The 16,695-nt window shown below is 38.0% G+C and overlaps 1 protein-coding gene across 1 annotated transcript in view; it reads left to right on the top strand.

The window, feature by feature from the left end:
- Positions 1-16,695, top strand: part of dpydb (dihydropyrimidine dehydrogenase b) — a 153,609-nt gene that overhangs the window by 74,850 nt on the left and 62,064 nt on the right. Inside the window, exons 13-14 of the mRNA XM_065276109.2 lie at positions 2,217-2,432; positions 15,512-15,676. Coding sequence (XP_065132181.1) covers positions 2,217-2,432; positions 15,512-15,676 — 381 coding nt within the window. The remainder of the gene's footprint in view (positions 1-2,216; positions 2,433-15,511; positions 15,677-16,695) is intronic.

The raw sequence follows: 16,695 nt of genomic DNA, 5'->3' as shown, positions 1-16,695 counted from the left end.
TGTTGTCTGACTGTAAAGAAAGCTTTACTAAAACACATTGTGTGGAATTGACAGCCGCGTTGGCGAACAGGTGTCGAGTCTATTTTATTTGTGTGTGTGGCTTTTCACAATGCACCTGGTTTACAGAAAATCATACCGAAGCATCGTAATTGTCCTATAGTCTCTGTTGAGCAGTTCATTTAAAACTTCTCCAATGCCTTAATGTCTTTGTCTTCAGGCCCTTAGTGAGAAAACCAGTGATGATTGTGGCACTGAGTGAAAAACTCAAAAGATGTAGTAAGGGAGAAAAATCTTTGTGAGAATCCAGAGGGACACTGTGCATGAATAAAAAACATTTCTGCCCATAGCTACTGTATGTTTTATAAATAATATAAATGTTAAGTTATATATGAAGAGTTTGGTTCCAAAATGCAATAAATCCATTTTGACTAATTTCAGTAAAAATGTGTTTTCTATACCAAGAAAGCAACAAGATCAAAAACACTATTTTCTGTTTCAATCTTTCACATAGCATCTTTAGGTTAGAATAACATTAAAAATTCAAATCCATAATTTGATTTTCAAAGATTTATTATAAAAACTAAGTTTTTTTCCAAAATACTATAAATCTATTGAAGCAATATATAAATGTGCATTCATCTTTGCTATATTATATTTATTTAGTTCACTAGTAGTGTACACTGATTAAACATGAATGGCATTAATCAAAACACTTACTTATTAATATTAATAACACTGTAATTGCTGCTGTCATCATTGGGACGTCTCTGAACTGTTTTGACCGCGATCAGCTGGAAAAATGTTTTGGTCCTGCTTGATTTTCATTGACTTTAAGTAAAATAATGGAAAGTTTTTCATTAGATCCCATGGGGTCAATGTGTTAGCATGACAGAAGCTTGATGCTGTCGTGTGAGAACAAGCAATAGACAGCAATTTTTTCGTCTCCCGAGTGGCTTACTGTATGTTTCTTCCCCACCACAGAAAACCACCACAGGTTTATCAATGCCATCAAAAGTATTATTTTGTTTTTGTTTGTTTGTTGATCACGAAGTACAAAGTAGATGAGGAAAACTAGGATTCTGTGTGTATTTAATGCGCCGCCATTGTTGTTTACAATGGGTTGAATGGTGCGCTGTGATTTGTTGAGCGGATTTATTGCATTCTGTAGAGAAGGAGGACTGGTGTTCATCACATTTTGGGGAAAAAAGGGGAGAAATAATAACAGAATATGACGTTGGATATCGGATTTTGCATACAATTAAGAATTTACTTTTTAATACTGACCTGATACAATACTGATTTTGGTGGTTATTATTATTATTATTATTTTTTTAATTACGTTAATCGTGTTTTAGAACCAAACTCTTCATATGAAGAAGATTAATTAAGTCCTGTATATCCCACCATAGTGACATTAAGTAAACTAAATATCAAAGATTTCCATAACACCACAAAGTTTTATCATAGTTAAGAAATGTTATAATATGTGATCCTGTTTGTGAAAACCAACCAAAAGTTTTAAAATTAAATTCTGAGATATCGAGAATCAAAGTTTGGTTTAATCAAATAATTTGATGATGATTTTAATATTTGACATGATCTTAGGGGGTGTGCACACCAAAGCTTTAAAAAGCGAATGCCAGCTGTTTTTTTCAGCTTAGCGCTTTGGTTGCTGTGATACTTCTGCTTTGTTTAATAGTCATTGTATGATGTGCCTGTTGGTTGTTGTGATATTTATCCCGCCCCTCCTCCACTGTGATTGGCCATGTGAGAACTGACATGGACTAGGTGAGCTTTTCACCCAAAGTTGAATATTTTTCAACTCTCGTCGTTCGGCGCTGATCGGGGAAAAATTGCAGAGCTCCGCTTTCAACGTGGAAAAAAACCACTAGCTGCTGGCTTTTTTGAAAAGCAGCAAGCTTCCATTGGAAACAATTGAAAACATATGCCGCGGGCGTAAAAGCTTTGATGTGCACGCCCCCTTACTCAGTCAATATTAAAGATAACTCAGAGAGTATTGAGGATGATTTTATGTAGAAAAAAAAAATTAAATCTAAAAAATAATAACTTTAGCTGGGTTTTCACAGGCAGGGTCACATCTATTCTACTCATTGAACCCCTGTGGTAGGCCGAAGTGAATTTAAGAAAATGCTGTGTGTTACCCTTTTAAATAACATGCAAAAATAAGTGTATATATGAATATGTTTTCTCCACAGTCTCTTCATGGTAACACAGTAAGCACCACTCCCAAACTGCCTCTGTTCCACTGTGCCATCGATGCCGTAGACATCAGCGTTGAGATGTGCGGGATTAAGTTCCCTAACCCGTTTGGGCTGGCCAGCGCTCCCCCCACAACCAGCGCAGCCATGATTCGCAGAGCCTTCGAGCAGGGCTGGGGCTTCGCCCTCACCAAGACCTTTGGACTGGACAAGGTATATTTACAGAACACACATATGCATGACCATTAGCATATAGCATGCCAAAGGCTTCACACACACGCGCGGTAGGATTTGCATGCTGCGTTTGTGTGGGAAGCTTACAATGCATCAAAGTATCCGCTGTGTACGTTCTTTTGTACAACATCTAAGAAACTGAAACCTTGGCAAAAATCCCTGAAAGGTCATAAGAATATGAAAGCTGCTAACAATAATGTAAGCTTGTGAAACAGCTCTACACACTTACTGTATACACATATGCACACACTAACACCAGTCATAATGAGCCACATTCTGGTGGCTTAAAAATGCTGGAAAACCAACAACCCTCCTATTAGGCAAACATGCATCTGCCTTGTTAGCAATGTAACATTTGTTCTTGACAGGAGGTAAAAAAAACGAAACAGGCATGAGTTGTTTATTGAACCCCAGCACAAAAATCTTTGTGTTTTAATTTACTTTCTAATTCAAGTGATGGGAAAATTAATCGGTAACATCTGTTTGTTCTGGGCTTACTGGCAGTTCTTGATTAGTGGAGCTAGAAATGGAAATAGAATTAAAAAAAGACAGGAGAAGAGAGGCAGAGCACAGGGTTTGAGTCGTATCAGGCATCGCCATGGCAACACTAAGAGGCGTCTGTGTGGCTCTTCGATCGGTGCATCAATTATTTCACAGGGAATTTCAGAAAGCAAATGGCAGCGTTTAAGGAACTTCAAAGAGAAAAGTAGTGAAAGAAGCAAAAGCTGAACATTGCAAAGAGAGAATCACTTTTAAATGAACTAGTCTCTCCTAAATACACTATTCAAGTTGTCACTGGAATATGGTCATTAAGTGCCAGTAATTTCTTTGCCGGATGCTGAGAGCAGTGTGATAAATTAACTTCTTATTAAGTTGATTTTGGAACTTCTGTGTCAGGGCATTTTTTTCCATTCATGAGGTCGTATTTTTTGCTGTCAGCCAAGTTTGCAGGTTTCGGTAATGAGACAGATTTTGCATGAATCAAAGGTGGACATTATGTAAATGCTGTTTCTAGTTTTACAGTTGCTGAGGATTTTTTTGCATTTTAGTTTTTACCGGAAGTATTAACCCTCAGAAGTCCAACAGGGGCCCTGGGAAGTTTTGACCTGCACTGACATTTGTGCTTTTTTCAGTTGCTTAAAAACAAAATAATGGCAAAAGTCTCATAATGCGGCTTTCACACAGGACGCGGTGTGCACTGCGCTCGCCGCTGGGTTCAGCGCAGCCAAGCAATTTGCACTATGCTGGTCAGACCAAAGTAGGCGGATTTTGAATTTGTTGAAATTGAATTGATATGTGTTTCCATGACACAGCTTTTCTTCCGACGTCTCTATAGGAGCATACATTTTTATTATACAGCTCCGAGAATTCCGACACACACAGTACAAGCTTTTCTTCCATTTTGTTTTTTGCGCTTGTTTGGAGGCCCCATTTCTATTGACCGTGTGGGTAATCTTTACAGAGCACAGTGCAAAAGTTTGCGCTGCACTCGCGCTTTGGTCGCTGCAACGACAAACCATCCTTGTGCGGTGCAAGCCATTAAAATGAATTGGTTTCATAGCGCAGCGCACGCCACGTCCTGTGTGAAAGACACACAACACTGTGTTCAGCACAAACTTGGGTTACATTAATATGAGAGCATTTTTGGAGAGAAATATGTTTATGTGTGGTTTTTGAAAATGCTAAATTTTTATGTGAGTGATATAAGACCACAAAGCCCATACTAAACATGTCTTCACGAGACTTTTCAAAACTAGATCTAGTAGGCCAGAGTTTTTTCTTCAAAATTATCCTGCCTACTAAGGGTTGCAGGGTACATGAAAAAACATCCGAACCGTTCGGTTCGCTTGTCTCGGTTCGGAGCGTGTGTGTGTTGCACGGCGCATGCACAATGTAGCCTCGTTACCTGAAGCCTTGTATAATAATAATAATAATAAAACATTTTATTTGTATTGCACTTTACATTACAGCAATCTCAAAGTGATACAAAGCATATAATACATAATAATGCAAGATAAAATAGTTTTTAAAGAGAAAAGCAATCATAAAATAACATTCAGTAAAAAAGCTTTCTTAAAAAGATATGTTTTTAAGTTTTTTTTAAAACATCAATAGTTTGTGGTGCGCTCAGGTGTTCAGGGAGGGCATTCCATAACCTCGGAGCAGCCGATGAGAAGGCCCTACCACCCATGCTGCAGAGCTTTGCTCATTTTAGGTAATGAAGTAACAAGAGAAACACTGTACCTCTCCTTCTCATACAGTTTACACAAAGTGAGAATATTTGTTTTCGATTTCACTTACATCATTCAAATGTAGACATTTCAAGCATTACATAGATATTTATCTTTCGTTTGTCTGACAAGTATACACTATGTGTTTCTGAAGGGACTTCACTGAGAGAGAGAGAGAGAGAGAGAGAACAGAACGTGCATCATGTTTATTTTCTTAATTTTGCGAAAAGCACAACATTCTGTTTTTATTGAGAATGGACACAATAAAAACTAGACACTTTAAAGGGGACATTTCACAATAATTTTTTAAGATGTAAAATAAATCTTTTGTGTCTCCAGAGTACATATGTGACTTTTTAACTTAAAATACCGTTTTAACTTAAAATATGCGCCGTTTTTGGGTGTGTCTTTTTAAATGCAAATGAGCTGATATCGGCACTAAATTGCAGTGTCGTGGTTGGATAGTGCAGAATAAGGGGTGGTAATATCCCCTTCTGACATCACAAGGGGAGCCAAATGACCTATATGCTTGCAGATAATTGTTTACCAAAACTAAGTTACTGGGTTGATCTTTTTCACATTTTCTAGGTTGATAAAAGCACTGGGGACCCAATTATAGCACTTAAACATGGAAAAAGTCAGATTTTCATGATATCTCCCCTTTAAAGTTTTGAATGATGTATAAACCATAATCTCTATGAAAAAAATCTACGCATAATTTCTCTTTAGCACTGATACAAAAAACCGAGGCGTTTCATTACAAGGGTCATGTTCCCATGTTTTGCATTTGTTTCACTGTTTAATTTGACGGCTAATTTGACCCTAGCTCAGAGTCAGGTGACAGTACATCTACCTCACTTCATTGAATACTTTAACAGAGAGTCTTAATACAGAGTTAATAATTCTTTAAATCGTACCCTGCTGCAGAGAGATGAGGCTATATTTCAATAAATATAACTCAGATTGCTTTCCACATTGCAGTAGAAAGTCTCTCTCTCTCTTTCTCTATTCTCTCGCTCTCTTATTCTCTCTCCCAGTCAGGATAAAGCAAACTCCTTAGTGTCAACATGTTCTCTGTGGCTCCGTGCAGTGCTGTCATTAGAACATAGGGGACTTCTTTTTAATATCCTGTTCCCCGTGCCGAGTCGCACTAAGATGGGGCCTCCGCTGAGGCCATGCAGCATCGATTGCTTTCAGAAAGCCCTGCGAATGTCAGACTGGATATCTGGATATAAAAATAGTCGCTGGCGTATGTGCTTCGAATGGTTAATTTACCTAGCGTTAACAGGGGCATTGAGCAGGCAGGCGGCACTTTCATTAATTATAATTGATGAGATGCATTGCATATGTAAATGTTTTATTTTTCCCTTCTGTCTCAAAATGTGAGACCCCAGGGAATTGGCACTACAGTGATTTGGAACGGGGCCCCGGTTAACACAGGCTGGCTTTTTAATGGCACTTCTCTCTTGTTCAACATAATCTGAAGGTCTGGGTGATCCTCAGATCTATACGAGTATGTCACACAGCCTAACTGCATCTTTTAAATTACGCATTTGAACGGGTGCTTTTTCCGAAGCGACTTGCAGTGCATTCAAGTCACAGGAACCCTTTTAATGTTTCATTTGTAGACTGCACCTTTTACACAAAACTCATTACTCAGGCTAATGATTGGAATTTTAATTTAAGAAATGCTTATTTAAATTTTGGCTAAAGTAAATGATCAAATAATGGAGATCAGGGTGTATATATCTGATACCTTTAGTGAATCTGGTGCTAAAACAACTCATATAGTGTGTGTGTGCAAATAAACAGTGCTGTCAGTAAACTAGATTCATTCCCCCCTGAGCAACACTTGTAGAGCAGTTGGATTCTGCGATTCCTGATGGATCAGAACTGTCAGACCCAATTAGCCTTTTAAGACATCTCTGTGTGAGAGTCTCCTCGCGGTGCGCAGTGTCACGCCGCACCTTTGTGCCGCCGTTCTGCATGTAGGTAGCTAGAAAGTGTCACGTCTGCCAGTCAGAGCGCCAGAGGGCTGAGGGGCCATCGCTCAGTCAGAGCCGCGTTAATTGTACATGAGAATGACTGATGGCTGCTATTGTTCTTTTATGCGAGGTTGATTGCCTGTTACTCATGTTCTTGAGCTCGCACGAGCAGAACCTGAGCCGTCAGATCAGCTGGTTGGAGACGATGTTAATGCCGGCTGATTTTTGATGGAGTTCATTATGCCCCTGCAGAGTCATGATGAATTTTAAAGTTAGCGAGAAAGGAGGTGAGCCGGATTTTCGAGTGCGGAAAATACATTTCCTTTCTACTGACACATTCATCATAACATTGTCTGGGTGGCTCCTGACAAAGCTCCCCAGCTATGCCCACTTTCCCCTCTACTGATTTAGCCGGTTGGTTATGGATCTGGACTGGTGCGCGGAGACAGAACTCGCTCGCTTCCTGCATGAGAAATAAGCCCATCCCCTGCTGTTTAAAACATATTCAATCATTGCCATAGCTCAGACAGGAGCTTATCACACCTAAGCTTTGAAACACACCACTCCAGGCTATGAGACTTAATATCTGCAGTAAAAAACTAGGATGGCTGAGTAGATGAGATCCACATCTCCTAATTGGCCTGTAATTGCGTAACGCTTTATCCAATTAAGTTAACGATTATAAGGGTGGGTGCGAGAGCTGTGTCCTTTCCTGTTCGCTCTCAGAGCTGTTTGGGTTTGACTGACAGATCTGTTTTGTGATTGGCAGATATTTTCATGTAAGGTCTCAGAAAATGTGTAACTCAATATGAGAAGTGCTTGTCTGAAAAGCTTTTAATTTAAATAACAGTGTCAAGGTTTAATATAATTTTGGAGGTTGATTTGAAACTTTGTTTTTCTAATATCAGGGTTCACATGGGTCCTTGAAACCCTCGAAAGTTTGTGAATCTGGGGGGGGGGAATTCAAGGCCCTGGGAAGTTTTTGAAAATATGCATACATAGATACAGGTCATTGAAAGTGCTTGAATCTATTTCATGCAAGAATTTTGTTGGGAAAAAACACATTATTCCCTGTGAAGTGTAGGATAATATCATATAAATTCTAGACTTTTTAAGCACACGTGCTAAACTGTTCGATTTAATTGCTTATATCTTCTGTATGAGAATGTTGATTCATACCAAAATGCTTTTTTGGAATAATTGTGTTTGACAAATGAAGACGTCTCGGGTTACATATGTAACTGTTGTTCTCTGAGAAGGGAACGAGACACTGTGTCTCCCTTGCCATACTTCCTGCGTCCCTGTAACACCGTCTTTGGCAATATTTCAGATAGCGATATACTTCCTGGCTCACGCTTCACCCTGTCTTTGTCGTTTAGCCTTACCATTGGTTGAATTTGATATACACATTCAGACGCACTTAGCCCTGAAGGCGTCCCCATTCTGTTACCGCAGTGACACAGCGCAAGTTCCCTCCAAAGGGAACTGTAACAATATATCTTAAAGGAACACGCCCACATTTTGACTATGCAAATCACAACACATAAATAGGAAATGTTCGCGTTATCTTGTCAATTATTGGGAGCAGTTTGCTAGCTGGAGCCATTCACTTCCATTCCTTGTGCTAAGCTAAGCTAGCGGGGCTGTGTCAGACAGAGTTACAGCACACACAGAGATGAAAAAGGTATGTATAGACTTATCTAACTCTGCGGGATACGGTGAATAAGCTAAATTCCCAAAATGTGGGCATGTTCCTTTAAAAGGTAACACGATGTAACCTTGCTCTCACTTGAAATGTGTCCCCACATTTAGTCCTTGAATTTGAGGGTATTGGACCTGAAGAGTCCTTGAAAAGTCTTTGAATTTGAAGTTAACTAAAGTGTGGGAACCCTGTAATATAGTGTGCTTTGATTTCCATAGGCTGTGATTGAATTCCTGTACTTTCATTGTATGTTGTAATTTTCATTACTTTTTGACTGCTTATTAAATCTGTGTTTGCACGTATGCAAGTTATGTTTTTGTTATATTTGCTTTTTAATCCATTGGCTCCCATGGCCTTATGGGATAGCAGGTACCAAAGCTATTCAGGGGTGAAATGTGGCATTTTAGGAGCCAAGAAAGTCCAGGAGGATTTGTTGTGGGATCCAGTATTATTCATTCAATTAAATTTACATTAAAATACAGCATTTGCTTTGTTTACCCATCCAAATATAACATAAATATGCAAGGAGAGAGAAGGGTTGCAGGCTGTAATCTCATTGGAGAGGTCAATGCTTTGTTCCACTTTTAATGTAGTATAGTTAGGTAAAATTTGTGTCTCTTTCTAACTAAGGCCTTCAAAAAAAACAGGCAGCCTACTCAGTCCCTCACGCCCATGTGGGCCAGCCTGAGACGGCAGGAAATCAATGGTGGCTGGGGACAGACGACTGCTGTCCCGCAATTAATGCCAATTTGTTATGTGCACGTATCTCAGCAGGGAGACGTGGTGTGGGTGTAACTTTCCCGCACTGATCCAGGTACCTTGAGTAGACAACTATAGAGAGAAAAGGGTACATAAAGAGGGGGAGCGAGGTGAATTTGGATGGCTTTACATTCAGATGTTTCTATGAATATGAATGAATCTGATGTATTATTCATATGTCTTGGCATGTTTAGTCACACTGTGCTGTTATTAGCATATACTGTACCGTTTGCAATGGATTGTAATGTACATTTTGTAAGCTGTGAGGGTTTCTTCGTGTAGGCTTAAAGATCTGACATCCTACATCTGGCTAAGCAACATGGTAATATTTAAAGAGATAGTTCATCCACAAATAAAAATCATATTATTGTTTGAAGAGTTTGGTTCCAAAACGCAATAAACCTATTTTGACTGATTTGGGTAAAAATTTGTTTTCTATACCAAGAAAGTGACAAGATGAAAACCAAATTTTTTGTTACAAACTTTTAAATAGCATCTTTATGTTATAATAATATAAAAAATTTAATATAGAATTGGATTTTCAAAGATTTATTATAAAAACTGATTATTTTTTCCGCAAAATGCAATAAATTCATGACATGTTTTTTTTTTTCAAAATGCTTTTAATCTATTGAATCAATATATAAATGTACATTAATCTTTGCCATGTTATATGCATTAAGTTGACTAGTGGTATACACTGATTAAACATTAATGGCAATAATCAAAACACTTACTTTGTCATATTAAGGACACTGTCATTGCTGTTGTCATCCTTGGCATGTCGTCGCTTTTTTGACATCGATCAGCTGTAAAATGTTTTGGTCCTGCTAGATTTTTGTTGACTATAAGTAAAATAATGGAAAGTTTTTCATAAGATCCCCTGGGGTCAGTGTGTTAGCATGACAGAAGCTTGATGCTGTCGTGTAAGAACAAGCAACAGCCGGCATTTTTCCTTTGCCGAGTGCCTCTCAAGTAAATTATTCGAATTGGCTTTCGTTTCTTCCCCGCCACAGAAAACCACCACAGGTTTATCAATGCCATCAAAATTACTATTTTGTGTCTGAGCCGATTGGTTTAGTGGGCAGTGCTCCGACATATGGTGCAGACGCACTTCCGGCGACCCGAGTTTGAATCCTGGCTCAAGGTCCTTTGCCGATCCCGTACCCCTCTCTCCACCCTGTACTTTCCTGTCTTCTCTTAATTACTGTTTATCAAATAAAGGCAAAATGGCCCAAAAAAGATGCGTTTAAAAATTACTATTTTGTTTTTGTTTGTTTGTTAATCACAAAGTAAAAAGTAGATGAGGAAAATTAGGACTGGCATTCGGAAAAAAGGGAAAAACATGACAGAATAACACGGCGGCCTTTGGATTTTGTTTAAAATAAAGAATTGACTTTTTAATACTGACCTGATACATTAAAAAAAAAGGTGTTTATCGCATTTTGGAACCAAACTCTTAATTAACTAATTTACCTTTTTTACTTAATTTCTATGGTGTTTTTTATCAATGGTGTCTTTAGTTTGTTTACATCTTTTTGTTTTACACAAATCTTATTTAGCCTTTGAAGCTACTGCATTGTAATTTCAAAGAAAAAGCAAGTAGCACAGGCTCAACCATTTCTCATTTTGTGTTTACATTGAAAAAGCCATGCATGTTTGAAACATCATGAGGGTAAAAAATAAGGTGAGAAAATTTCAATTGATCTTTTTCTTTAAACCAAAAGCTATTTTTAGGGATTGTATTTTATTTATAATATTCTCACCAGATACGGTTTTTGGCATGTGGCATTAAAAATCTGTCATGGCATTTTTTGATCAAAAAGCCAATTTTTTTTCTGTTACAGTATGTCTCGTCACCCATTTTTTTTAAAAGGCTTTTGGTATTTATACTGTGAATATGGACAGGCAAAATCATTCACACTATGTTTTGATGTTTTCAAGAAAATCTTACATGATAAAACGGTAGCCTTTACCAAGGTAAGAAAGCACCCATAGGGTCTTTTTGTTTCATATCTCAGTGCATGTTTCAATGAGCACCATCCTCTTCTGTGTATTGCTGTTGTGTCCTTGAGTGTGTTTCTTAATTCGCCCCAGGCATGCTGTAGTATAGCCAGCCCTTAGCTCTGAAACCCTTAGCTTTCTCAGCCTAACATATTTCATATGCAAGAACAACATACCACAATGCTGAATACGATTAAAGATGCCAAAAATAAAGAAAAAAAAAACTGTTAATAGCACAGTTCTGTTGAGATTGACTTTACTGGTTACTCGTATAAGTCGTATTACTAGTAAATTACTTAAGGTTCCTAATCAAAGCCAATAGGCTTGTATGATTTCAATGCATTGCATTACTTCTTATTTCTGTATCTGGGGTCTGAGGACATATAAGTAATACAACCTTTAGATTGCGGATCTTCAAAAGGCTGCTATCAAGTTAAAATTTGAATATTCTGTTCGCTTAAGGCTAAGATAAGATTTGAGCTATTAATATGACCACAACAGAACATGAAGGTTAAAGATTATTACCAAACATTACGTGACTCGTTAATGCAAGAAAAGTTTGGCGCGCTAGTTAAACCTGTGTGGAGATGTTAATCAGTTTTATACAGTATTTGCCAAATGCAGGTGTCGTGTGTGGGAAGTTTGAGTTTGATGACAGAAAAGAAGGCTTTGTAGTGACTTTTTAATCAGTGTACATTGAGCGTGGGAGTTTTAAACCAAACTTTTCATTCCTTTCTCGTTGCAAAGATATTTTTATAAACCGTGAATCACGTTCAATCACCTTTATGAGACCTTCGAATTAAGACATCTCCTTTCGGCTTTAGCGCTCAACAGCCTGACTTATTAACAGATGAAAATGAGCGCCTCGTCGTCCAAAGAGAAATAAAGAGAAAAGAAAGTTGTAAATGCATGTTTAATTGTAAAAATAAATTCAAAGCACAAAGATTAAGCGTTTTATTGCTGAAAAGAAATCAGTTTTAGGCTACAACAAAATCTGAACATGGCTTTGCTCTGGTGAATGCTGCTTTTATAGGCCTTGGAGAAATACTTCACCTTTTTGTTAGATTGTTTTTCGATAGCTGAGATCTTTTTCTCTGTTGTGTATATACTCCTCATTGTGTCTTTTTCGCCTCAGTCACGCCATTGAAATCTGCTCTGAAACGTGAACAAGACTCAAGGATTGAGTCTTTATCTTTTCATTAGTGATCTGTGAAAAGCCATCTGTGACGCTCAGATACCCACTGCCTCCATTCTTACACATACACATTCACATGCATGGCAGCTCATGTGGTTTTCTGGTTTTCATAATGAATGCAATGATTGTTTCTGTAAGATGATTTTTGCATGCACAATATATAAGAAATGGCTTATTCTGTATGTAAGAAGAGAGCTTGAGTATTATATAATCTGTGAATGTGGAAAACATAAGTGTGGTGGTGTAATTGGAGCTTTTGATAAAGTTCCTTTCAATTCAGAGGCACACAGCATTATTTTAAAAGTTACACAAGGACATATCACAGTCATTTTATATATCAGTATCTTTGATAAAACATCTTTCATTTCAAAGAACAAAAAAACTGACTCTTTGCTAATTTAAAGGGCAAGTGGTTTGTATAATGTAAATGCAATTTAGTGGCCATGACACCTAAAATGTTTTGAAACGCATTGAAGCTTTGCACTTGCTCAAAAGAAGCAGAATTCATTTGAAGGTTTTGTAAAAGTCCTGGAACATCCAGTCTGCCTTAGTGGATCGATTTTGAAGGCCTGCTCTGCAGGAACACAAAGGTAAAGAATAAAGATTCATTTTAAAACTTTATTTGCCCATTCGCATTACGATCTAAAAGCAAGAGTGAGGAGCTATCTATGCTACTAGATGGAAAAGCAATTGTCAGCATCATTACCATCTACTGTAGCCATTTACGTGTTTACCACGTCACATCCTGGTAAATAGGTTTGCTTTGCTGTACATCTAATCTGCAAGCAGCGGCCCTGCATGCTCTCCAACATTGTACTTCCAAGAGTTGACTTACATAACCCTCAGCCAACGATTGTGTAAGGTGTAATTGTTTTGCGATCTCAAGTCTGCTTAATCTGAAGCACATGCCAGCTTTAACTCAAGGAAACAGGAAAATGTTCGGGGTTGAGTTTCTCTGTGCTTCCTCAAAGCTAACTGTATGTCAACATAATGATGGCCACAGCAATTGTGGCCGAATGCTTTTATTGTATCAGCCAACGTTGTGGACTGTTGTAGTGAGACAAATACTTAACCAGAGATGTCCTCTGAAGAGAATTACAATGATGCAGTTGGCAGGGTGTTAGCGCTTCAACTATGCGTAATTACCATAAAAATGCCTCAAGGCCAGCCTATCAGAGAAGCTCGAGTACAGCGCATGATATTTGATCGCTTTCTTATCATATGTGTTTCTTTTTAAGAGAGAAGCTGGCTTTAAAAGAAGGATTACTGGGCTGTACAGGTGCGATAACCCCCCCACCCAGTTTGCAGAGAACCACACACGCAGCTACCACTGCTTACTGCTGACCTCTTCTATGAGGAGTGTGTGAATTCAATCCAGACTAATGTTTGACAGTTTTAGCGCATGTTAGTGGGATAAGAGAAGCATGGATTATTTACTTACTGCTGGATATCTTTCACACATATTATCCAAAAGACCATACTTGCTTTCAAAGTGTACACGTAGGTGGATATGTGTGTAAGTAAGCCTGGCATAATAACCTCAGTGTCTAACAGAATTTTGTGTTTATTTTCTTGTTACGTCACATTTCAAATACTTGTAAGCAGTGCTGTGGACCTTTGGAAGGGCAGCTGCTCAAAATTTCAGCCCAGGTTCAGCCCATTTGTGATCGCATTTCCGATCGCAAACGCCTTTACGGTGGAGGCCCCCTTGGTCCGTTTCCAAAAAGGGCACCCCCTCTGCAAGTGCCTGCTTGTAAGCACCGTTTCCTTTTGAACTTTAGTAGATGAATTTACCTTGACATCAAACCCTATTGATGGGCACCACCTTGTGCTTACAGTGCTCCTGTTAGGTTTAAAGGCAGATGTTAAAAAACCGTATATGGGTGATTCTCACAAAATCCAGATTTAGAAGGTGTCCAGCATCAGAATTTTTGAAAAGCCCTTAAAGCCATTTTTTTGGGGCATACAAGATCTGAACTTACTATAAGCATTATGTTTAGAGGATTAAAAAAATATTTCTTATAAAATTATTTAATTTTTTTAGATTATCATTATCAAAAATGATCATTACCGCAACATGATATTACATTAAATGTATACATTTACAAACTCATGTTTTGGTAATGAGAACTAAAAAGTTGTCTAGGTATGACAAACAAAATTTCAACTTTTATCTTGAGAGAAAAAATAAGAACTGCTTACCTGGTAGCCATCTTGAGTGTCACAGTCAATTTTGTCCCTTCCAACATTTTTTTTTTGTTGTTGAAAATGTTAGTTCCTTGAGGGCTTAAACAATGATTGAAAATTGTTGTGGAGGATGAGAAAATTGGTCTTGGACACATTTATATTTTTTTATTATTGTCTCTACTTTTACCAATGATCACCAAATACCACATGTTTCTTTACTGTAAATGTTTATAGTATAACATGCACTGAAGCGTTTTATTTTTTAGATTTTTTAAATTATAAATATTTCCATGTCAAAGAACCCAAATCCAGTCATGGACACGTTGCGATAATGAAAATTTCCCCTTAAATGTAAAAAAAAAACACAATTGGTTTGTATGATGTCATTTAAAATCATGTGCAAAATAGTGCATGAAGACATGTTTGTAACTGTATGTTTCTTATTTTGAAACTCTTACTTTGCATTTACTTTTTTTATCAAAATGTTTCATGACACCTCATAAGTCTAATTTCATGAAAATTATCCATTCACAACCACAACCAGTAAGTTTGAAAGCTTATCACATAGTTATTCATGATGGGAAGATCCTCCAGCTTCCCTACAAACCCTTTTTGGTTGTATCATCATAGTGAAACGTGTTTTCTTCCTTTTCTTTAAAAAAAGTAACTGGATGCACTTAGTTTATCTTAATATTTTTAATTGTGTGGCTCGTAGTTAAAACATTCAGTTTAATCTTAATTGCTCTTACTAATGAGCCATGGTGTACCAAATGATTTATCATGTTTTTCTCTTTATTATAAAAAATATATGAAATATATTTGAATGATAGTTGTATCATAAACACATTTGTAGAATTAGACATATAAAGATTTTAATGTGAACCTTTCATGTGTTCACATTTTAGTTTAATAAAGATTCAGCTCCCTGAAAGTGGTCTGCGTGTTCTACCTTAATTGCAGCTTATTTTTAAGTGACAAAAATCTCTCTCTTGCAGGATTTGGTGACCAACGTGTCACCGCGAATCGTGCGTGGGACCACCTCAGGTCACGTTTTCGGCCCCGGCCAGGGCTCCTTCCTGAACATCGAGCTAATTAGTGAGAAAACAGCCGCCTACTGGTGCAAAAGCGTGGCTGAACTCAAAGCCGACTTTCCCAAAAATGTAAGTTCACTTCGATTTCTCTACTTCTCGAAGAAGTTTTCTCATAATGTGATTCATTACTTTTGTTTTTCACTTTTTTTGTGCATGGTAAAGCCTGTCAGTGTTTTATCAACAGCCATAATTCTTTGTAATAGAGGTGCCATCTTTTTTCCTCGTTTCTGTCCCTCAGTAATTCCAGTCGCTTGTGCTTGGTGCATGTTAACTGCTTCATGAGTAATTGCGTAATAGAATCTCTCTAATAGAAGATTTTCAGAGGTCTTCATTCTTTTCCGCTGTTCCCTCGCAGTCGCTCCGCAGGCAGATGACAATAGCTTTTTGTAGTGTTCTTTTCATCACAATCAGCCATCTCTTTTCTCTCTAATCATTTGCAATGAGACAGCCCGTTTGAGCACAAAATAACTTCCTCAAGTTTTGTTGTCTGCCTGCTTCACTCAAGGGTGAGATTAATTTTGGATTACAGGGTGTAATTATGATGCGCAAAATCATTTTCCTACTAACCTCCTTCACACAGATGTGCGGCTGTCTGGTTTTGTCCAGACTGTCCTGAATCACACTTCACATCTCTAAATTCCTTTGCTCGGTTACAGTCTGCTGCCTGCATAACTTCCTCACAACTAAAGGGCCGATCACACCAAATGCATTTTAAACGCTTGAAGGTCCTCCGCACTGCCTTTTTTGATTGACTTCAAAAAGTGTGGTGCATTTTTTTATATTGCTAGGCAACCATCGATGCAGCTGTCCTGTCAATCAAACATTGAAGCGTGAGCACTCTTTTGCTGTTAACTGTCATTAGCAGAAACTTAAAAAAGGGGGCGCTTGCGTTGACCTTGATTGAGGATGACAGGTGCACAAACAAGCAAGAGACTGTAAGTGAGTGCAGTCTCTGGTTGTTCCAAGAAACTGTAAACTGTCACCACAAAGAAAGAGCCTCCCATTCCCCTCATCATTTCTTCATTCCCCTCAACAAAAAAGTTGGGTGCTTTTCCGGTCAGACCGCTCCTACGAAAATACGTGGCACA

Source organism: Paramisgurnus dabryanus, chromosome 6, assembly GCF_030506205.2.
Source record: "Paramisgurnus dabryanus chromosome 6, PD_genome_1.1, whole genome shotgun sequence".
Taxonomy (NCBI): Eukaryota; Metazoa; Chordata; class Actinopteri; order Cypriniformes; family Cobitidae; genus Paramisgurnus; species Paramisgurnus dabryanus.
Note: the sequence above shows the minus strand (reverse complement) of the source record. Positions and strands in the feature narration are given on the sequence as shown.